Below are 24,400 nucleotides of genomic sequence, written 5' to 3'. Positions count from 1 at the left end.
TAGCAAAAGTCTCAGTGAGATGGCATTGTGTCCCTTAATACAAAAGAAAGTGTCATAAGTCACTGCAATTAGGAGTCAACAGATGTGATTTTGATCAAGGTGGACATAGCTCCTCAAGCTTTGGCAGAAAACTGTGTGAGAGGATCTCTAAATCCAGCTGAGAAAGCAATTAAATGCCTCCAGCCTTTTGCTGCCCCCCTGGAAGTCTGAGCAGAGAAAACAGCAGAAAGTGATTAAACCAACAAAACTTAAGAAGTCATAAATGCAAGAAATCAAATTTATAAATAATTTTGTGGAAATTGTAGTCCCTAATCTAACCCACTCATTGAAACTTTGTTTTTTGTAGTGATTTCTCTGCAAGTGCTAAAAATGCCATGAGGGAGGGGATTGTGTATATGAATAAACTGCTGTAAACAGTCTTACAACAGGGAGCTGTAATAACTACTCATCCAGTGGTAATTTAACCTGGAAGAAATTCATCCCACTTCAAAGCCTAAATTATGGACAAATTATCAGGCACTTGTGTCTTCACTGAGTTTCCCAAAGAGATGGATGGATGCTTCCAAACTTCTCTTGAGTGTAACTTAAGCCATATAGGGATTTGTGAGATAGTCACAGCCAAGTATCCAAGTTATCAGGGTAAATCCAGAAGTAAAAGAGCTTTATCAAGACAAATGAGTGAAGGGAAAGGTATAAATCTAGCAATTGTGTGGCTGGAGCAGTGTAATTCTATAATAAGAGGCAATTTAGGTATGATTTAGCAGCATACAGGCTTCATGCTGAATCTTGGCACAAGGATGAACTCTCTTTTAGTAATCTAGCTGAAGGATAATTTTTAAAGCAAAAGCCTCATCATTGGTGCCATAATTTATTGTATCATGTTATCTTGCTTAGACATATCCATTAAATATGACAACATTCCTCAGTGTAGTAAGCAGTACAGTAACATCCTCTTGATATTACTGAAAATGAACATAAAACCAAGGCTGTGTCTGTCATCTGCTGACAGAGCTGGGTCACATCCGCACCTCCACACTGAGGATTGGGAGGGAGAAAAATCAGCAAAAGAATTATCACAGCACTCATTTGTATTTCACAAGACAAACTGCAGCATTGTGAGGACCTGTAGTGTTGCCCTGTGCTGCAGGGTTTGGGCACCGAGGTGTTCACACCTGGGGGCTGTTCCTGGGCATGAAGAGGGATGCTGGAATACTTCATGAGCTACCACAGCACAGCTCTAGCAGGCTGGGAGGCGCCTCCTTCATTTCTGGTCGTGGAATGGGGATGCAAATGTGTCAGGAGTAATAGAGCTGCAGCAGATCCTGTTAGGAGGAACGAAGTGAGCTAAGGTGCTCTGCTCTGGAAGTCCTTTCCCAGAGTGTGATCAGGAGCTGCTAATTAGAAACGGGATTTGACAGCCCAGTGCTGAAAGAGAGAGGGAAAAGCAGGAAAGTGGTTTTGAGCAAAGATGCAGCAGGAAAGGAGACACGAGGGAAGGTGCATAGGGAGGGAAGGGCTGAGCAGGATTCCAGCTCCTTCCCCGGGACCGGCGCTGCCAGCGGGTGGCACCGCGGGGCTGCTGAACCACCGACCCGGGCGAGACGGGCACAGGAGAGGCTGCCATCCCTCTTCTCACATCTGTCAAGGTGTTTTCTTGAGCGGGAATCGCTGGTGGAGTCCCTCTCTCCAGACAGAGAAAAGCTACCCTGGGCTATTACCAGCCTGTGTAAACGAAGTGGATCTGCAGCGCTGGGAAGGGAAGTCTCACAGAAATGATGGTTGTGTTCCAGAGCCACATCAGCAGAGGATAAAGCTGGTACCCTGCCCAGAGGATGCCATCTGAGCTCCCTCTCCCTCAGTCCTGTGCAAAGGCAGGTTAATTTTACCTCTGCCTTTGTACATGGGAGGTTATGCTGTTGCAGCTTTAGTCCAGCTCTGCTGGAAACTACTGAGATGGAATTTCTGTCTGTACTTAGGACATGCTGCTGGTGGTGTCTCTTCTACAATAACATGGCAGTGTGCAGCCATTCTGGCCCCTTTGGCGGTGGTGCTGCTTGACTTCAAGCCAAGACTGGTGTGGCAAGCAGCATCTGGACCAGACATAGATTTTTTTTAATACAGCATGTGGATCTGTCATTATGGCTTCAAAGGACAGTGTGGGGAAGTACTGGAGCAGAGAGTTGCTTTGAGAGTTATAGTGCAAAGCAAGGACCTAGAAGGATCTGCCAGTCATTGAAGTCTCATTGACATGTTTTTCCCTGGCTCATATCTATCCCCTTTTCTGCTCTCTCAGCTTGGAATCACTTATTTTGTAAACAAAACAGAAAGAGCAGAAGTTTCAGGCTATGTCATTCCCTGGAGTGAAGGCAAGCACACAGAGTGACAGCCTCAGGCTGCGTGTGAAGTCTTTTCAGCGAAGACAGCTTGACAAGTCCCTTGTTTGCTTCTTCCTCTTTGGTGTAGAATCAAGGCAAGGTTGGTAAACAGTGATTGCCCTGCATTCAAAATAAAGACTTCAGGCTACTAAATAGAAGAGGTTAATCAAGGTTTCTGCTTGGCTTTCCCCCTGCTGCATGAGGAGCAGCTGGATCTCTCACTCTGTTCTTCACATAGCACTCTCTCTTTGGGGGTTTTTACTCGCAGAATTTTTCATTGTCCCTTTTAGGGACATGTGTGGAACCCCTAGGCCTATTGCAAACACCTGGCATTAAATTTGTGCAGCAGTACACAGACCTTTATTGTGCAGAGCAGAAGGGGAGCTAAATTAATTCCTAAGCAATGAGGTAAAATTACTGTGAGGAAAGGAAGAACCTTGAGACATGAATACTTTTACAATACTGTCATGCTGAAAAAGGATCAGTGTTGACTGAACTTTTGAGCACAAAGGATGAAAAATGCTTTGTGTAATCAAGTAGCTTGAAACAAATTTTATACACAGACTGAGATAGCATTTAATTTTTTCCATATTTCAGTTTTACACTCCTACATAATTAATACACAGCTGACGTTTTTTTCTTGTACAGGATGTGTTCCAAATAAGTACAAAATATAAAACATTCAGGTTTTTGTAATAGCAAAAACGTTTCGTTCATTTAGAAGGTGAAACAATCAGAATTAAATCAGGGGTGATGAGTGGGTGCTTTTGGTACCAAATTTCTACCCAAATTTGTCACTTGCAGCAAGAGGCAAAATTTGCTGTGCTTGTCATGTCACTGTCAGAGGTAACAGAAAACTCAGAGGCATCAGGGAGCAGCAGAACTCACCAGCTGTGGAAGGGCCCAGCACCTCTGCCTTTTCTTTTGAGTTCAGGCAGTGAGATCAGCTGCTGCATTTAATACTTGCTAGGCTGAAGGCAGCTGAAATATACTCTGCTTCATGATCTGTGTTCAGGTTGTCAAAAGGACCTCAGACTTTGCAACTGTTGTGACTGATCCAAGCTCAGCCCCTTCTGGGTTTGTAGCCTGAAACCTCCTAAGCCAATAAATCCATATTTCAGGGGCTATGGTGCCTGAGGAGCTTCCAGGCAAGGTAAAGCTGCTGAAGCTCAGATCATCCTGGATACCTGCACTGGCTCACCCCAGAGAAGGCACAAGTAACTTACCCTGAGCTAGGGAGAAGAAAAAGGCAGTGAGAATACTGCCATTCTGGTCAGGGAGAGAAGGCTTGTCTTCACTGCAAGAATGGACATTCACACATCAAAACTGCCTCTCTCCTTTCCTTCCCAGCCACTCCAACTGTTGAACTTTCAGAGGCTACCTCCATAAATAAAAATATGGGCACCAGACCCTCTGATGACATCCAGCATCTCTGGAAGTGTTACCCCATCCCTGAAAGCATCCAAGGTCAGGTTGGGTGGGGCCCTGAGCAGCCTGAGTCAGTGGGTGGCCTCCCTGCCTGTGGCAGGGGGTTGGATGTAGATGATCTTCCAAGTTCCTTCCAACCCAAGCATTCTATCATTCTGTTATTCTGTGATCAGTTTGGGATGGCCATCAAAGGGCATCCTGTGAGACTCAACACCATGAAAAAAAGCCTATCCAGTGATATTTCTCCTCAGTTTTGGCCAGAACAGAGAGGAATTTTGGAAGGAGTTTAGTGAGACAAAGAGGAATGTTAGATTACACTTTGAAGTTTCTGTGGACATTGAATTACTGGAAGAGAAATAGTAATAGTGATTATTTATCATCAAAGACCAGCATGGACTGCATCTCAGTGCTGAGTTGATTAAAAAGAGACAGGTCTGGGCAGGGGTAACTCTTCTGTGCTTTCTATGCTACACTTCAGCATTAAAAGCTATATAAAGTGGTAATATATTTTTTCGCAGAAAACCTGACCAGTTGTATAATTTATTCTATCTTTGTATCACAATGAAAAAGTCTATTTCAACAGTTTATATGTATTTGAGTTATGAAAGGTTATATGTAGAGATGATAGAAACATATTCAAAACAGAACAGGGGTCATGATTAAATGGTTAACTTATTTCCCAAATGAATGAGAAAGGAAATAGAGTGCTGCAACCTTTTGCTCTCACTTCCTCATAAGAGGAGACGTAGAGGCTGCCCCAGAGAGAGCAGGGCTGCTGTGCTCACACATCTCAGGCAGCCATGGGGAACTGGGTGGAGAATGAAGGACTGTCCATCTTCGTCGTTGTAAGTACAATTTCTGTTGGATTTGTGTCCAGTGAAATGTTCTGCAGAAAGCTGTGCTGAGCAGTTCTCACTGTGCCAGGGAAAGATGCACCTGAGTATGCTGAAACTGGGGCAGCAAATACAGGGAAATGCTTCCAGGGAATCATTTTTAAGGAGCTCTCTGGTATTTCAGTTGCTGTAGGCTTCATTGTTAACTGAGAAATGATCGTGTATTAACTTTGCTTTGTTAGAAATACTTTAGCTGAGCAAAAAACTCAACTTTATTACTCACTTAACTATGTGCACTTCAACAGAGAAAGCAATTAAAACAATCACCCTTTCTTGCAATTTTATGAACAGAAATGTGTCTAACTGAAAGCACAGTGTCTTGATGGTATAAAATATTTATTAATGTCAGATTCAAGGGAGAAGAGAGTGGAGATTTAGAGCAGATTCATGAATCCTTTATTAAGACAACTACTATTTGAATTGAATTTGTTTACAGTTTGCATAGAGTGGCTGTGAAAGTAGGTTAAATTAATTCTGAGCAAGATTTAAAAATATAGAAAATCCCAGTTGCTTTCACAAATGCTAAAGAGTAAGCAGGGCAGTCCTCCTTGGAGAAAACTAAGTTTGTATTCTAGTAGGGGTTTTTTATTTCACATTGTGATACAAGGGCTAAAGGTATACCTCTATACATATGTTATGTACATATACATATATGTATTAAAAACATATACAAAACCAAAATGTTTTTCTGTTCAAATACCTGAACCAAAAGAGCAGTTCAGGTATTGTGGCTACCTTTTATTAGTAGATGTAAATACTGTGAGGAAGAAAAAGAAAGCATAGAATTTGTATCTTTTTGGTGACTGAAATGTGAGCATCTTTATTCCAAGAAGTATTTCTGCTGCTATGAGCAATCAGTACTCGTGCATGACCTTGTAATTTAGGAACACAATCCCATAGCTGTGGTACATCAGTGCTTTGAAAGGGAGTAACTATGTGTTCTGTCACCTTCAGTGACTTGAGGAAGTTGAAACTGCCAAGAGGTAAATTCTGGCTTTCTTTTTGCCCTTTTTTTTTTCCCCACCAGAACTGAAATATTAAAAGAATTAAGTAAGAGGCCTTTATTTTGCTCAAATAAGGAATTCAGATTTTGAACCTCAAAGCTATAACAAGATGAGGGTAATAGGGAAGGAAACTAACAGACATAAAGAAACCAGCTAAAAGGACAGAGCACTGGAAACCCCACCCAAGTGTTCTGCTTTAACCTCTCCATCTTTACTGCACACTGAGCAGGCACAGGGCTGTCCAGTGCTTGACAGAAACAGGACAGACACAATTCCTGCTGATGTACCTTGTTTCTGTTTCAAAACAGAAACATGCTGCCACAGTGTGCCACTGTCACTTTTAATGTGTCCTAAGCACTTAATCCTGAGATGAGCTTGGTGTTTTAACGAGGACTTGGGGATTTCCTATATACTGGCTTACCCTGATGGAAATCCCTTCATTTCCCAGTATTTATTTACATTTCCAAGATCTGAAATTAACCCAGGTTTTTTTAGAGTGTTATTTGAGCCAAAGACCTAGCAAAATATATGGATTAGGAGGGGTGAGAAGCTGTAATGTCACCTTTTCTGGGCTTTCTCCCCGTTCTCAGACTTTCTCTCTGTTTTCATGCACCACTTAGTAAAACTACTTAGACTGAGTGCAGTGTTACAGATGTGTTTCAATATGGGATGTGAAATAAGCCAACCAGCTCCAGGAGGGCAAATATCCAAATTCATTATGACCTTTTTTGCCAGATGGACTTGTAGCTGCCTAAGAGTTAATAACATGCACCTCATGATGTGTAAGTGTGAGAAAATTCTGCAGTACCTCTACAAAGCCTGGTTTGGGGTAGTGTACATGCTACCAAGGACCTGTGTTGAATATTCCCTGCTGGCTGTTTTCAGACCTTCTTCTTGAATTCAGCCCTATGTGTAATTCAGCCCATCTAAATTTAGATCTCAAGCTTCTCTGTCACACTTCCCAAGTCTTCCTCTCACATAGGTTAATGTGGCTGTGGAGGGGAACTGCCATTTTAAACAGTCCTTAACCTTCAATGGTATTTAGAGATTTAACTGGACTCAGAATTAAACAATTATAACATGCCAGTCCTGATACAACCAACCCTAAACTCCTTGACCTATGAAAACACTGCAGCTGCACATTGCTCTGTTTTTGTCTATTGTCACTCCTGTACCCTGTGTTCACAAATCAGAGCCTGTTTACACCAGAAAGATTTCTATCACCCTTGCAGAAAACTTTATACCCTGCAGTACATCTCTCTGTGCAAACAGGAACACAGGGAGGTAACTGACCATTATCTGAACTGTGTAAATTCAGACAGATTACTTCTAACAACAAACTGTAAGCTTCCTGTTTAATTCTCTTTCAGCTTGTGTGGCTGGGCTTAAATGTCTTCCTCTTTTGGTGGTATTATCTTGTGTATGATGTCCCACCAAAGTTCTTCTACACCAGAGTGCTCCTTGGCGTAAGTACAAGACGTTGTTCTGGCACAGACACAGCACACAGCAGTTTTCAATGGTTTTAGCTGATCAAAACTGGATCTGGTGGCTGGAGCAGTAGGCTCATGTAAAAGTCACATGCAAGCAGATAACTGAATGTAGGCAGATGTTCATGCTTCTGAACAGAAAGCTGGTACACAAAATAGAGAGATGCCATTCTAAAGATGTTTTCAGTTAACTATTATGCTCCTGGTAATTAAATTAAGCATTAATTGTGGCTATTTTATTAAGCAAAAGATTAATAAAATATTGCTGTTGAACTGCTGTGCAGTCATTTCTCCTTGCAATTATTTTTCAGAGCATGAATAGTTTATAAAGATATTAGCTCTGAAAAGCAATCATCATCCATATATTCATCAAGAATGGGAGTGGTAGCCAGGTAGTGAAGTGATCCTGGATCCTGGGCTATTCCATGTAATCCAGCTGGTTAATCCAGCATTGAGTGTCCTACTACAAACTTGCTTCCAAAGCTACCAAAGGTCATGACCAATTGCCAGGGAAAATTAATTTGTTCACATATTTTAAAACCCTGACCAGAGGCATAAAAGTCAGCCTAAGCTTCAGATTACAGAGCACAGCATTTTGCTGAAGGTTTGCAAAGCCGTGGTTTAATTTTACAAAGCCTGAAATCCCATTCTGCATACAGCTTCTGCTCTGTGGGTCAAATCCTGTCCTCTGCAATCATAATGCAGTTGCCTTTGAAATCACAGAGACTTGTGCTTGGATAAGTACACCTCAGTGTAAACCCAAACAGCTCTGCTCTAAAACCTAAAAGGGTCTCAATCCATGCAAGGAGAACAAACATTATTTTTCTTCCCTTCACTGCATTTTTATTAATATGGTCATTTTTACTTCATTTCAAACAATTCAAAAATATTAAATATTTAAGGATATAAAGACCAACATTAAGGAAACAGATTCCTAAAAGCTGAGACAACACATTTCCCTGGACTCTTTTACTGATAGAGAATTTAAACCACTTCGCTTATAAGCTGTCCATAACCCCCACAAACTGAAACGACAGACTCTTTGCAGCCTTGGGACACAAAACTCTACAAATGGCTTAGATTTGCCCCTGTGTTTGACTTCTGAATGCCAAACATGGCAGGGAGATTTTTATACAACCATGTTAATCCAAAACTGAAAACAGGAGGTGTCTGTCTGTCTGCAGGACGTATTCTGCCTGCTCATGTCTTTCTGCCTTGACCAGAGCATGATTCCTTTGAATATTCACGGTGTAAATGTGAACTGTAAATCTCACACTCTTTACCAGCTATAACACATAAATGAAATCTGTGCCCTGGATAATGTCTTAGATAATGCAGCTAATAACAGCATCTCTCTAATTCCAGCGTGCTCTGGCTCTTGCAAGGGCCCCTGCAGCCTGCCTGAATTTCAATTGCATGCTGATTCTGCTGCCAGTATGTCGAAACCTGCTCTCCTTCCTCAGAGGATCAAGTGCGGTAAGATGAAGAAAGAATTTCAAAATTTGTGAAAGATATTATCTTTCATATCTAAACAGACTTGCAAGTATACCAAGAAACTGTGTTCAAGTTCCCCAAATATACCATATTTTGAGGATGTCCTTTTATGAGAAGCAGATAAGCCTGGAGTTTGGCTATGAGCAAGACTGAACTCTAATGCCCATGGGGTATCTAGAGCTCTGTTGAGAGCTTAGCTGAATTAGTCTCCTTTGAGTCCTCCCTTTTCAGCTGCCTCCTGGGCATGGTCCTGCCCTGGATGCAAAGTCCCTTTTTTGATGGCAGAAGCTGTTGGTGCTCACACACATCCACTGTTTGTCACTGATGCTACACTCACTTAGAGAGAGAAATATTAGCCCCTGTCTGTCTTTGCATGCTCAGTCCTTAAGGTAAATGTAGTCTTTTACAGACTTCCAGAATGGGGCTTTTTTTCAGCTGGCTCATAAATCATGTTCTATCTTGTGTGAATTGCATTTCCATCTCAGATGAAATACTTCACACACCCTTTGATTTTTTTGAGCTCCCAAATACAACTGTTATATACAGCACTGAGGAGCTGACTCTAAGGAAAGGACAACTTATCCTAAGTGACAGCTGGAGAGGTTCCTGTGATAGTACTGATTCTATCACACTGCCAAAATCTTGATTTCTGGCTATTACAGCAGAAATAATGCAGACAATGCAGGCCATGGTCCAGTGAAAAAGCAATATGCTCCTCAAGTTCATGAATTGTCCTTCCAAATGTATAATGATTCTTCCTTTCTTTTTAGACATTTTTAACATAAACAGGATCAACAAAACCAGTTCCCAGAAGTTGTTTTTCATCTCTAAACCCAGTCTAAATTTCTTAATGCAAATGAGACAGCCTGCAGGGGCTGGAAAGGCAGAGCAGAAGAGGAAGTGATAAAATAGATGTAGTGTTTCAACAGTCCTTCATAAGAAAAGAAAGTGTGATATGAAGCAATAAGAAAATAACCAGGGACAAAATAGGCTGTACTTCCATCTAGTACAACATACATCCTCACAATGAGGGTGGCTGAATAAATGAGATGTGCCTACCACTTTAAACTCTTTAATTACATTTATGAGCAAGGCCAGTGCTCTAGCCTTTCTAAGGAATAACAATTAGCAATATAAAATTGGAAATACATGTCAGGCTTTCAGTCTTTTCCTGTACTCCTTCAGATCCTGAGATGCTACAAAGCAGCCAGCCATGCCCTCCATTCATGGAAAAGGAGAAAGGATAGTAAATAAATCTGTAGGGTTGAAGTTGTTATTCCCCAGGCAGATCAGTAAGTATCAGCCAAAATCCAGAGCTGACTCCTCTGGCAGCAGCAGTCAATAATGAACATAAATTTAGAAAGAATTAATGCTGCTGTGGATGAATTCAACTGGAAAATAATGACAAGCTCATGATCATAAAAGGTATTTTTGAGATTGCACAGGTGAAAGAAAGCTGGGCAGAGATCTTCTGAGCTCAAAGCAGTGAAAGAGCTAGGTGCACACATGAAGACTACTGGAAGGCAAAAAACTGATTCTGGGTGTTGAGAATTGTATTCCAGCTGGGACTCTGTGCTACTTGTCCTGAATTGCTCCTCTTCTAGCATGCATAACCTAGGTCTTCTAACCAAGGTCTTGGGAAACTTTGTATTCAAACTACAGAGTCAGTCCTTCTGCCTTGGGCATTGTGGCAGAGTCACTCAGGCTACACCCAGACAAAAGTGAGTCCCAGGCTGGGAGACACAGTTCCATTCCTGCTGGCAGCACACTGCCCTGCTGATGGCTGGGAATGAGGAAGCAAAGGGCTCTGAGGGTGAGCAAGGAGGGCAGGGAGGGGTACAGAACTGGACTCAGACAGCTGGTGTTTGTTTAGCTCCAGTTGCTTTTTTGCAGTAAAGCTACACCTCAGGAAGGATGTAATTTTAGATCTTCAGCAAAAACACACAGTGAGCCACCAGCAGTGACAGTGCTGTGCCTCAGCACAGGGGGACAGCTTGTTGTGCTGTTGTCTCTGATTAGCTATGCTCTGCAGGTAACAACTGTGAGAGTCTATAAGAAAAATCATTTAAATGTCAAATAACTTATTGGAAGAGAGGTGACCTTCCCAACAGCAATGTCATTGGGGTCAAGAAGAGGAGGGAATTGCTCAAACACAGCGTTCAAAGGGAGTGTACAGAAAAGTCTTGCCCTCTCCATCCTGCCACCCAGAAATCACGTTACAAAGTTATTTGTGATAACTTTATAACTTTTTAATTGAAAAGATAGCTGTGATATGTTTTGCATGTCCATCATTGCTGTATTCACTGCTGTTAATGGCCATATGACTGAAGGCAGCTGGAGCCCTCTGCCATTGCTTGGCTTTCTCTCCTTAGATCAAGTGGTGTTTGCAAGGGAGTCAAGCACTGGCTCACCATTCTACATTTTATTCAACAATATCTTTTATTGTTTCTCAATACAGGTGATACAAAAAGGCCAAATTTCTCCTGGTTGTTATTGTAGTCTGAAGTGATTGTGGCAGCGCCAGAGTGTTTGTCTCTTGTGAGGAAATACTTGTGGTAGTTTGTACAGTGTTTTGTTCCCTTATCCGGTCAGCAAACACAATGCAAACATACAGCACATGACAGTCATGCCTTCTACTGTGTGGAGACAGCAAATGGCAGCTTTACAGAGATTTAAGGCTTTAGGGAAACTCCCAGGGACTGCAGCAGAGTTCATGTGGGGTCTGTTAGGAGCCCATCATCATTAGTAATAAAAATGTCATTCTGTTTTTCTTGAGAATTAATTTCTTTGGTTTGTATCTGCAGAGATTTTTGCTAGGGTTTCTTTGGGTGACTCCAAAATCAAGTTGTAAGTGAATGCCTGAGAACTAAATCCAGTGTTCTGGGGAAGGAATGCCTTCGTATCACTGCCATAGGTGATATGAATTGGGATGGGAGCTCCCTGAGACAGTTACACCCAAACTTTGCAGCTTGTTTCTAGATTGTGAACCACAGTAGGATCCTGGTGCTACCAAAGCAGTCACTCAGCCACAGCAGACTGTGATCCCTCATTTTGTTTATAATGTACAATTTAAAACAGATAAGATGTATTCCATTGTCACACTGGATGTTAAATTTTTTCTCCTTATCAAATACTTTGTTTCAGGGGGACATGTTAAAACATCATCTGGAATTCCTGTTTTCTGAAAGAATATTTTTGTGTATATTCTGCAATTCTGAATTTTTTCTAGCAATGCCATCAATGTGCTCGGGGCTTCTGGTTTTGTCTCTGCCTTTAAAAAGTGTGCACAGCCAACAAAAATATTCTTCAAATACCTTTTTCTTTCTATCCAAAGTGCTGCTCGACTCGGATCAGGCGACAGCTGGACAGAAACCTCACCTTTCACAAAATGGTGGCCTGGATGATTGCCCTTCACACTGGTTGGTACTCTAATGTTTCTGTGTTTGCTGCTTTCTTGTGTATTTTACATGGAATTCAGGTGGCATCAAAGTTCTTAAGGATATGGACAGAGACCTGATTTCATTAAAGGAGTCAGTGTGTGCCAAGGCTTAAATCAGTTTCCAGATATGTGCCAACTGTCAGAGAGCAAAAGATAAGAAAGAATACCTTTATTTTGAACTGTCAGCACTATTTATGATAGTTTAATAAAGGGTGTTTAGCAATGTCCTGAGAACCAGATACACTGGATTTGATTCTTGTTTAGACTTACATCTTATCTGCCACCTAAAACAAATAATAGAAATTCTTTTTTAAAAAGAATATAAAAAGCTTGAACCTGTTTTGAAGATAAATAAGTATCTACTTATAGAAGATGGTTCAATTTTTGAAAAGCATTGTACAATTTTACACTACAAAAACATGTAGTGGAATTTGTGTGAACACGTCACTGGTTTAAGTTTTTGGATGCATTCAGCTCAGTGAGAATATTACTGATGATTAATAGCAAAACTGCAGAACAAAACAGCACTTACAAATGTGACCCCAAATAAATCCATATTCAATTCCTGGCTGTTTTACAGAAGTCCTGAATGAGGATGATCCTAAAAAATAGTTTAAGCCATTCCATGTTTCAGTATCCTATTTGTTAGGGCACTACTACTCGAATTGTTGAAAGGCTTTGTTGAACAAAAATATACGGAAAATTTCCCATTACTTCTTTCCCTCCCTCACCCAAAGCCTGCAAAATTCAGGTAGTAAAATTTTAACGGTAAAACACATCAGTGATCTGCAATTGTGATGAAGATGGCAAGAGCGGCAGAGCCCTTAAGCAGCAGCTGATAAATGTGACAAAGTTTCAGATGTTACCCCAAACCACCCAGTACCTGTGGTCAATGCTGATTATTCCTCTCCTGTCACTCCTAGCAATTCACACCATTGCACACTTATTCAACGTGGAGTGGAGTGTGCAAGCCCGTGTTGAAGAGAAAGGCACCCTGGCAGCTGTGCTTTCTGGCCTTGGGGACAAACCAAAGGAAAGCTATGTGAACTTCTACAGGCAAACCCTTGCTGTAAGTGACTCCAAAGGGTCATCATGACATTTGTGTGGGTGATCATACAAGAGCATTTGGGCAGAGTGCCTGTTTCTGGTGTCCATAGTCTGGGTTTGGGCCATCATGCAGAAAAACCTTGTAGAATTCATTTTTCTATATTTGCCAGTAATATCATTGCTGAGCTCTGGTAGTACTTTAACCTTTTTCACCTGAAGATTTCAAAGTAGTTTTGAAACATTATGTAAAAGCATACCCTGTAAAGCAGTGTTCTGACTTAGACATGGCACTCAGAAAGGTACACAGAAGTAAAGGCAAGAGTTTTGAAGTTGGGTAGTTTAAGCTCTGGTGAGTGGGGAAAAAGAAAATAAAGTACTTCCCTACTTCTCAGAAGAGCACTGAGCTTCCAAACTCTGCATGAGTTATGAGTCCCACAGCTGTGCAATCCTAGAGGAAAGCAGAGTTTTCATTTAGCTCCTGAAATATGGATGTAGGACTCCAGTTCTGAGCACCAGAGCTGTGCAAATGTATTCACCTTCCCCAAAGCAGTCCTGCTGAGCCATGGCAGAGTAAGAAACCATGTTTGGTGTGTTAATTCATAGAAAAAGCATTCTCTCTACTTCCAATTACCTTAATAAAGGTAAATGTGCAGCGCAACAAAAATGAACAGGGATTTTGGCATCAGATGACTTAAGGACTTATAACCAAGTAAAGAGTTTGGTGAGGGATGGTTCAACTGGCTCTGCTTTGGTGCAACCCCTTCCTTAGACCAAGGTGTGCAATTGTTTCACAGAATCCCATTGGGGGCCTCTATGTGGCTTTCACATACTTGGCTGGCATCACTGGGGTTGTCATCACACTGGCTCTCATCCTCATCATCACCTCATCCACCAAAACCATCCGGAGGTCGTATTTTGAAGTATTTTGGTACACCCACCATCTCTTTGTCATCTTCTTTATTGGCCTTGTAATCCATGGTGCTGGGTAAGTATTTGCACTTATCACAAAATGTCTGATAACCACTGAATCTTTATTGAAAGCCCCCTTCACACATGAGTATGGGGGCTTCTGTCACTGAGCAGCAGCTAGTTTTGATGGCAGTGATGGGCCAGTAGAGGCTCTGAGAGTCAAGAGGCTCTCACTGATACTTGCGACAAGCTGTCCTCACACAGGTTTCATTTGGCTTTGGCATACTTAAGCTCACTATCATTCAACTTCTTCTGATACCTCAACTGCAAAACTCTTTTCCAAGGTTTCTGCTTCTAATTGTTAATTTTCCTTCCTCTCCTAAAAGGAATTGAATCACACACATGCATGTAAGGAGATCTCAGTATAAAAATTACATAGAGTCTAGAATTTTACTGGATGATGAAAACTATAGTAATATAGATTTATGTTTCAGGCTTGGATTAACTTGTATTATCAGCAGCATTTAAGAATAGAATTTTAGCTGTTTCAACTTAGAAGTAGGTATTTGTAAAGTTTTCTCCCTTTCAAATGCCAAACATCTTTTTCTGCTGTTGCTTCATTCCATATCTTCTTCTGAAAGGGCTGAAAAGCCTAATGAAACAGTTTTAGCACTACACAAACACAATTTTAGCCCTTAGAAAAATGAACTTTAGATCCATTTTATAAAACCAAAGAATGGATGAATAAAGAAAAAAGACTCAAGTATCCAAGCTACATTTAAATAGTTAATAATTACACTACATTGCCCATTTCAAAGGAAGTCCTACATGCAATAGAAAGTGTGCTTTAAAAATGCCCAGCAAAAATGACTATTCAAAACCACTTCCTTACAGTCCATTAGTGCCACTAAGAAGACAAAAATCAAAGTAAAACAGGAAGAACAAAAATAGAAGGCAGATGGGAATCACCCCCAGCATATTTGTTCATTCCAACTTTTATAACAAGGAAACAGTTTGAGCAACACTTCTGGAAGTAAAAAAACAAGAGGTTCATGTTTTCTGCAGCAAACAGTGTATAGTTACTGACACAATGTCCAAACTTACCAGTGATTACTATACAATGCTATCAGAAAGCAAGCATTTCCCTTTCCAGAGGTCAGTGGAGAGCATATATTTTTGAGCATAAAAGTTGAATTTTTGTTTACTTCAGTGTTCCCTGTACTCCCACCATCTTAATTGTACTGGAATGAAAAGGCAAGAGTTTGGGCAGCAGTGTTGTCAGTGAAGTTCAGCTATCCTTTGGAAGCAGATATAAATAGGAATGTTCTCATCTGTAGAGGAAAGGATGCTTTCCAGCTGTGAACTCAGTGACCTCACTTATTTGGCCTTCAAGGTAATAATGAGCAAATACACTGACAAATACGAGATGGGCTTGTTACACTCATGGAAGGCATCTCACGTGTGCAAAGATGGATGTCATGGAATGAGTATGAACTGACAGTCTCAAAGCAATATGTTAGGAAGAGACATAAATGCCATTTTATCTCAGGGGCCAGAAGGCTGTCACACGTATTCTCATTAATCTCGACAAACACACATCTTTGTATACACAGAAAGCTGAGTCAAAGGTTACTGATAACATCAAAGGGGCAGATTCAAGAAGGATGGAGAGAGACTTTACAGGAGCATAGAGTGACAGACAAGGGAAATGGCTTCAAACTGAGAGTAGGTTTGGATTAGATATTAGGAAGAAATTCTTTACTGTGAGGTTGTTGAGGCACTGACATAGATAGTACAGAAAAGCTGTGCCTGCCCCATCCCTGGAACTGTTCAAGGCTCAAGGCCAGGCTGGATGGGGCTCTGAGCAACCTGGTCCAGTGAAAGTTGTTGCTGCCCATGGCAGGGGGGTTGGAACTGGATGATCTTTGAGGTCCCTTCCAACCCAACCATTGTGTGATTTAATTCTCTGACTCTACAATAGTTCTTGTCTGTTACAAGCTGTTACAGCACTTTTGAAGCACTGTTGTTTGTTTGTGCATGAGCTCTGTGTCACAGACAAATGTCCCAAATTTCCCAACACAGTAAATGTGAAGAGGAGAGGGCGCAGAGGTAAAGTTCACTCTTTTGGAGTTTAAAGAAAACCTTCAGCCAAAAAAGAAATAGCTGTAAGTCCATACTGCTGAAAGCTTAATTACAGCACTAGAAAGAGCATCTACACTGACTGATAAAGGGAAATAAACTTTTTTTTCCTCTTCTACATGGTACTGACATTGTCAAGCCTTTAATAGAGCATAGAGCAGGGCAAAAACCCTCAAACCCCCTTTCTCTTAAGCAATGGGGTGGGCAGGGGAGGAAATGAGCTCCTCCTGTTCCCATAACTGATCCCAGAGGTGGCTCAGCTGAACCCCCTGTCATTAGTGGGGAAGTGAAGTGCAACTGCTGATGTCCCTGCAAATTGCAACTCGTGATGCTGCTGGGACACTGCCACTGCTTCCCTTTATTTTTCAGACAGGATATTAATCAAACATTTAATGAAGAAGAGGTTCATTAGTAATATTTATGAGCAATATCTTGTCTCTCAACCCTGCGCAGAGGTTTTGTAACAATTCTCTGAAAAATCTGTCACACAAAGCTAGGCATGAATATGGCTTATATACCATGGGGATTTTTGAAATATCAGAAATGTTGTCTAGCTCACAGACATTGAGCTAGGAAAGCAGAAAGAGAAGTCATGGGGAGAAGATATCAAAGAATCACATTGGCATAAAACTGACCAGCCTGATCAGAAGCAGACTGTTTCTAGCGAAAATTCAGCAGATCTTAATCTGAATTTTTCTACTAAGATCTTGAGGTTGGCAGAACTCCAGACAGAGGTGGGAAACAGTGAAAAAATATACTTTTGCCCCTTGAAACTGAAATTACCTCTCTTCACCAGTTCTGCTACTGGAAATACAACTGTACTGGATCAGTCAGGATTCTTTATACTAAAACAAACTTCAACAAATGAATAAACAAAAAAAACAACCAAGAAAATTCAGGCCAGATAATCGGCTGATGCAAGGTGCTATAGTTGCAATAGCTGCTTGTGTCAAAAGCATCTGTATTCATTCATGGCACCTGAGCAGCTGCTCCACAGCATTAGAGGGAGAGGAAGAGCCAAAGGAAGAATATTTTGTAAAGAGATCTCCAAATTTCTAAAATAAACAGCAGAAATAATCTCTGTAGTGGTCAGTAGCAAATTGACCATTCCAGATTTTGGGTTTTGTTTGTTTTGTTTGTTTGTTCTTTTGGTCAGTTTTTTGGTTTTTTTTTTTTTTTTTTTTTTTTTAATTGAAGAAAAAAGTAGGATAACTCAGAAAAGAACCAAGCCTTCTAATTGTGACCACATCCTGGAAGTGGTAATGGGCATAACTCTCAGTTCCTCACTTAACCTTGAAGTCAGGATTTTATCCCACAGACTTCCCTCCCCATTTTTATTTCTTTAATAGTAACTTTGTGGGTAGATTAGAGCAGTAAATCTATATCAAAGCTGTAGCAGTGCAGAAATTGACAACTCCATATAAATAGGGTGATGTACATAAATAGAGTAACAATAAGGAACAGATACTTTCATTTTAATTTCATTGCCTTCATGACCTTTATTTTTTTCCCAGTCGTATTGTACGGGGACAGACAGCTGAAAGCCTGGCTGAGCACAACCCAGAGATTTGCAGCAAGAACTTCACTCTCTGGGGCAAGAGTGAGGCTTGCCCAATCCCCCAGTTTTCAGGGAATCCTCCTATGGTAAGAACAGCTGGCTTGTCTGCAAATCCAATTAAAATTGTTTACAGTTTTCTATTTTTTCTAAATTGCATAGAAAACCAGCTATATAACCCTCAGCACTCTTCAGTGGCAGCTTTCTTTGCATAAAGCAAGAGGTCTGGGCACAGTGGGTTGTAAGCAGAAATGGACTCCAGACTACACATTTCCAGTGTGCTGTAAAATAAGCACAGCTGACAGACAAAGCAAAAGAGCAAATTGGTATCTGAGAACTTTTTATCGAAAAAGTAAACTGCAAAGTAATGGCTCCTGGGGATATCTAGAAAGTGCTATAATGCTCATAATAAATAGTTTAACATTACTAATGGACTAATGATCATTAGCAAGAAAATAACACCCCTGAAAATGTGAATTTGAAACTTCAGCTTTTATTGACTAACCAGGCTGTTTTTTCTTTCACATTTCAGAGTGATCTGTTAACAGAAACCACATCTTTTCCTGCAGTTATACAGACCTGAGTCAATAACACCTGAACACCACATTTCACTTTGTTACATTCTTTTTTAGACAGAGACAAAATTACTTGCAGGAAAATACCTTGCTGTAACTCTAGTAGAAACTAAAAAGCCAGCTGCAGCAGTCAACAGATAAAGAAATTCCCCCTCTGAACAGAATTTTGAAACTGTCATATATCTTAAGGATTCCTTAATCTAGTTAATAAACAATACCGATTACATGAACTTCACCTCTGCTTATGGAATTTCCAGTATTTGATTTGATCTAAGTTGATCTCATCTAGTGGAAGGTGCCCCTGTTCACAGCAGGGGGTTGGAACTAGATGATCTCTAAGATCTCTTCCAACCCAAACCTTTCTATGACTCTGTGATCTTCATCTTCTAACCTGTTTTCTTTGCTTACAGACATGGAAGTGGGTGGTGGGTCCCATGTTCCTGTACCTGTGTGAGCGGCTGGTGCGGTTTTGGAGGTCACAGCAGAAGGTTGTTATCACAAAGGTAAGTGATAACGACCTGTTATCACAAAGGTAAGTTAAGTGCAGCTGATGCTGCACTTAACACCAGGCAGAGCATCACCTTCTTCTCCAAATGGTGCAGCAAAGGCAGAGGCTCCTCCATACCCAGGTTATCAGTGGAAGGAATGCTCTGACTGCTGTGATGATGCTAACATCTAACATACAAATGTGGCCTCTAAAAGTGAGCAAGAGGAGGAAGTTAGCTAAGACACAGGATTAAATCTTAGGAAATAAATGAATTTTCTTTGTATTGGGTGAAAAAATTCCAAGTACAGAAATTCCATAGACTTGAGACCAATTTAAGACACAGAACAAATGACCCCTGAAAACGAGTTCAGAGCATGTTTATTTTATGTATCCGAGTCTAATGTTGAGCTTCCATTCCCATGGTGTGCTGCAGAGATGTTAACACTGATCCTGAAATTCTGACAGCTGAATTAGCACAGAACTAAGCTCAAAGTTATGAAAACTATCCTGGCCTTTCCCAGTGTAATTTCCTCACATGGCACTGTGCTGTATCCCAAGGACACACCCTGTTCAAATCATAGCAGGGTTTGAGGGATGACATTAGGCGTTTCTACTGTGCTCTATAATAATGCTGACACATTGGAAGGCTCCTAAATGTGTGCTTTTGATAATTTTACCAAAATATCCTGTGAGCCTCTTCTACACTATATTTCTAAGGCATCTGTTTTGTGCCCTGTTGGCAGAAAATTTCCTTCACCATCCTAAACACCACAGTTAATACATAAGTTAACAGACAGAGAGACTTGATTCTCCCTCTTGCAAATCTCTCTTGAAAAATGTAAATAATTTTGGCAGGCAACTTTAAGATTAAAAATTAGAGTGACAGAATTACTGGTTTTACTTCAAGAAGATTGTTTCTAAAGAATAGCCAAGGTCCCACCGGACTAAAACAAGAAAACATCCATTTCCAGTGGCACTGCCTATCCAATATCTGTGGGATAGTCCTGTGATTTTGCCCCTATATTTACAGTCAGGCCCATTAACTCTGTGCTCTGTGCCAGTGGGTAAGGTCTATCTGGAATTAACAATGTGCTTACACAGATCTGGTGATGTGTTACAAGATGGGCCAGCCTGGCCTGTCCTTTGGAGTGACTGCAAGTGTGGTGTGAGAAAATACTTCAACCAAAACATCAGCATCCTCTGCAGGCTTTCATCTGCCTGTCAGGTGCTGTTGCTCACTCTCAGTTCTGCTGGGAAGAAAGTTTCACCTGCTTTCCTCGCTCTTATAGCAGAAATGATGTTAGTGATGGTGGATGTAAATACATCAGTGAGGACAGACATTTTCTTTTCCTTATTTTTCCCGATGCCCTTCTCACTGTAGGTGGTCATTCATCCCTTCAAGACAATTGAGCTCCAGATGATGAAAAAAGGCTTCAAGATGGAGGTTGGACAATACATTTTTGTCAAATGCCCAGCAGTGTCTAAACTGGAATGGCATCCATTCACACTGACTTCTGCCCCAGAAGAGGATTACTTCAGCATTCATGTCCGAATCGTGGGAGACTGGACTGAGGGCTTGTTCAACGCCTGTGGCTGTGATAAACAAGAATTCCAGGAGGCATGGAAGATGCCCAAGTATGTACAAAGAGTCAAAAAACACCAATGGCAGTTTAAATATTGCTCAAGAAATTTGATGGCACCAGTGACACCAACATTGAATGGTGAAACAGATGTAGGTCTTAGGAGCCTCTTTACAGTTTTTCCTATCAACTCCACCTCTTCTTTTGCTGACTAGTATTCAGTCCAAATTTGCACTGTAGCAGACAAATACATTTTAACTGTCATTATAAATGGTGTTAATAAATATTCACTGCTGATTTAATAAGCATATTTTCAATTCCAGGATAGCTGTGGATGGCCCCTTTGGAACAGCGAGTGAGGACGTGTTCAGCTATGAAACTGTGATGCTGGTTGGAGCTGGAATAGGGGTCACCCCCTTTGCATCTGTCCTCAAGTCTGTCTGGTACAAATACTGCCATGATGCCACCAACCTTAAGCTCAAGAAGGTATTGTGTCCTCTTTCACAGATCCCTGAAACTGTTCAAGGGCCAAGGGCCCAAATCAAAACAGGCATAGCAAAGGTGATCTGGCTCCAGGCATGCATGAGTCCTAAAAGAAGGAGTTCAGCTGACTCTCAAGGTTAGCAGGAAGAAAACAGGAGGCTCTAAAGCAAAAATATAATGAAAGGAGAAATAGCCTACAAGCCAAATCACACATGCTAATCCTGACTGTGGCCCTGGGGAATTCCAGTTGCAGTGGAAATGGTGTTCCTTGAGAAACATAAAGTTCAAGGCGCTAATGCAGCCTGGGGAAATATTGCATTCCTTCCCCCAGCACAAAGAAAAAGGCGTTTCATAAGTAGAAGAACAATGGAAGCATCCTCCTGTCCCCTCCTGCCCCTGGAAACTCCCTGTGCAGAGGTGTGGGGTCACACTTTGCAGTTATGGCCATATTCAGAGAACAGAACTGGTTTTTTTAACCTACTTTATCTTGCCTGCCAGCAGACAGAGAGTTCACCTCTAAATCATTTATTTATATCCTAACAAACCGTTTTACAAGGAGATAAGTGGGGAAACATTGAGAACTGAAAGTGTAGAAGAGAAACAAGAAGATATTTCCTTGTTCTTGCAGTCAGTCATTCAGCTTTATAAACCCTCTCAGCATCAAAATTCCTGAATAGCTTCAATACCATCCTACCCATCTACTGATGTTCTCAGGACGTTTTTTACCAGAACTCTATAATCCTCACTCTGTCAGCAGACATAAACCTGGAAAACATAAGTGCCTATGTCCCCTGACAGCTCATTCTTGTCTCTTCCAGATTTATTTTTACTGGCTTTGCAGGGACACTCATGCCTTTGAATGGTTTGCTGACCTCTTGCAATCTCTGGAGGCTCAAATGCAGGAGAGGAATAATGCAGAGTTTCTGAGCTATAACATCTACCTTACAGGCTGGGATGAAACTCAGGTAAACACACAGTGGGAGATATCACTGCCATAAAACTGAGGTTGATGTTAGAAAATTTGTTCTCATAACTATTCAAATGGTCTTTTATCCTGGGCATCCACCTGGCTCCCAGAGGTTTTGTCTGTGTGCAGACAGGTGTTACCTATCAGAAGTTACCTGGGATCAATTGTTCATGTGCACTGATTTCCTTTCTGCTTTCCTCTGGCTCTGTGGGAAGCAGGCTTTGTTCACAGGAGGGACCTCAGCTGACCATGTATGAGTCTCCAAAGCAGATGATGCTGCCTCAAGCATGTAATCAAGAGCTTTAGGAACCAGGGAAGCCAATGCACAAAGCTTGAACCATAGCAGCATATTTGTTTCAGGACTCATGAGTTCTCTGGTCCTGTACTAGTAGATTGCTGTGGGGATGCAAAGGAGCAGACACCTGAGAATGTGGGATTGAGTCAGGAAAGGCTCTCACTGTTACTTTTAGTGATGTTTTACATTGCATTTATCTCACCATTGCAAAATTCACCATGTGCCCAAAGTGCTGTAGCTCAGCTAGATAGACAGGGAGGGGAGAAGCAAAGAAGTTATCACATACGGAACATTAAAAAAAAGAGAAAGGAAAGAAGAAAAGTCCCACATTTTTTTCCCTGGAGATAAAGTTACCTGGAACTTTTTTTGTTTCATATAAAAGGGTTACAGAACTCTGTAAGGCCTGAGCTTATGCCTTTAACCACATCTTCTCTTCCTTGCTTTACATAATTTATCTGGTCTAGCTGGAAGTTACACAGGCAAGGCCTCCTCATTTAGATCAAACCCTCCAGAGAACAAACTGGCAGGATTCCATTATGGTCAAGGGAGTCATGCTATCGCATTTGAAGGGAAAAGATTTTTTTAATTTGCAGTCCTCTGGTAGAGTTCTTAGACTAAACCTGTGAATTGAAAAAACCCTACAATTAATTGCTGTGTTCAGGTTTCACAGCTTTAACTCTTGAGGTCACCCAGTCTGGGGAGAAGGAAGGGGTAGATGCTGATAGTCAGGATTTTATCAGTCTTAGCTTTCCTTGCAAAACACCATAAATTCCATAATCTCACTGGGGAAATAATTCAGTCAGTATTGACATTTTTATTTTTTTAACCAGAACACAATGCTGCTGTATTTTTCTGATCTTGTCTTTCATTTCCCACAGGCCACTCACTTTGCAGTGCATCATGAAGAAGAGAAAGATGTGATTACAGGACTGAAACAGAAAACCTTGTATGGAAGACCTAACTGGGAAAATGAGTTCAAAACGATTGCGGGGAAGCATCCTGGGTAAACCTTTGCAAATTTATAATGTCTGTGGACTTCCTCTGTTTAATGGCCATACACATCATACAGCACAATCTTGTTCCTTTGGCTGATAAAGTTTCAGGAGCATTTTTTTACCGTACCTATCTCCAGCTATTTTCTATTCTATTTTCAGCCATGGATATGATCCATGATCTTGAACAAATTATTTTGACCTACAATTTTTAAAAAAATCATTCCTTTTCCACAAGATACTTCTTGGATTGTCTAATTACTAGCAGAAGATTTAGGAAAAAACTATCCCTATCCTTCTAGCTGAAGTAAATAGGAATATCAGGTTCACCTCCAAAACCACTTTCTACCTCTAGAAACCAAACCTGAATATGGATGACCTTTAGCTAACCACTCAAAATTTGCAGGAAAAAAACAGAATAGCTCCTCTCAAGAATTTGTGCCATAAGCTCTTTGAATCTCTATTTCTTTGATTCAGTGAGGTCAGCAAACCTGTCTTGACTGACTAAGGCTGAGCTGAGATTTAGCTCAGCTTTTGTTTTAGAAGCAGCAATAAGTTTGAAGGGGTTATAAGGTTTAGGGGATAGACATCCAGTTCTACTTCAGTTCCTGTAATTGGGAAAAAACCTTGCATCTCTAGAACATAAAAATGATTTACATGGGGAATATCCAGCTGCTCCATACCAATTTCTGACCATATTTTCATTTTCTCAACAGCTCCAGAATAGGTGTTTTCCTCTGTGGCCCTGAGGGCCTGGCTGACACACTCAACAAGCAGAGCATCAGCAACTCAGAAGCTGATCCACGAGGAGTGCACTTCATTTTTAACAAAGAAAATTTCTAACTCTGAAGCAAGTGGGAGTCATTAGAAGCAAAGTCTAAGGACTGAATCTGTTTTTCTGTTTGGAGTCTGGGAAGGACAGCCCAGCTTCTGAATTTCAGCTACACTAACACAGGTCCCTTTGCTTCTTGGGAATGATTTTGGCTCTGTGGTAGAATAAAAGAGTCAAGTCTTACCTTAGGGAAGTTTTCATTGCCCTCTGTGTGCTGGCTATTTAGTAGAAATCTGTTTTCTTAGTCTGTGTGAGGGGATTTCCCCTCAATTAACTGCCTTTATCCTCCTATTATTTGCCACACTGCTGAAGAGTGGAGGCTGTCATTTGCTTTTGGGAGCCAATTCAGACCCATAAAGCTTGGTGCTATTAAACAATAAAGCATTCCAGCATAATGCTTGCTATTAGCAGGCAGCTTT

General features: G+C 41.0%; 1 protein-coding gene across 1 annotated transcript; it reads left to right on the top strand.

The window, feature by feature from the left end:
* Positions 1 to 4,498: 4,498 nt before the first annotated feature.
* Positions 4,499 to 24,179, top strand: CYBB (cytochrome b-245 beta chain). Its single transcript, XM_005484387.4, has 13 exons — positions 4,499 to 4,648; positions 7,071 to 7,166; positions 8,553 to 8,663; positions 12,016 to 12,100; positions 13,044 to 13,189; positions 13,962 to 14,152; positions 17,730 to 17,859; positions 18,756 to 18,848; positions 20,214 to 20,467; positions 20,736 to 20,898; positions 21,714 to 21,860; positions 23,036 to 23,160; positions 23,866 to 24,179. Exons 1-13 carry the CDS (start codon positions 4,604 to 4,606, stop codon positions 23,990 to 23,992), a joined length of 1,713 nt encoding a protein of 570 aa, XP_005484444.1. The 5' UTR covers positions 4,499 to 4,603; the 3' UTR covers positions 23,993 to 24,179.
* Positions 24,180 to 24,400: the final 221 nt, after the last annotated feature.

Source organism: Zonotrichia albicollis, chromosome 2 (assembly GCF_047830755.1).
Source record: "Zonotrichia albicollis isolate bZonAlb1 chromosome 2, bZonAlb1.hap1, whole genome shotgun sequence".
Lineage (NCBI taxonomy): Eukaryota > Metazoa > Chordata > Aves > Passeriformes > Passerellidae > Zonotrichia > Zonotrichia albicollis.
Note: the sequence above shows the minus strand (reverse complement) of the source record. Positions and strands in the feature narration are given on the sequence as shown.

Coding starts and splice junctions, on each gene's coding strand:
- CYBB (XM_005484387.4), top strand. CDS start 4,604: ATGGGGAACTGGGTGGAGAATGAAGGACTGTCCATCTTCGTCGTT. Junction 14,153..17,729: donor CTTGTAATCCATGGTGCTGG/GTAAGTATTTGC, acceptor TTTTTTTCCCAG/TCGTATTGTACGGGGACAGA. Junction 21,861..23,035: donor CAGGCTGGGATGAAACTCAG/GTAAACACACAG, acceptor CATTTCCCACAG/GCCACTCACTTTGCAGTGCA.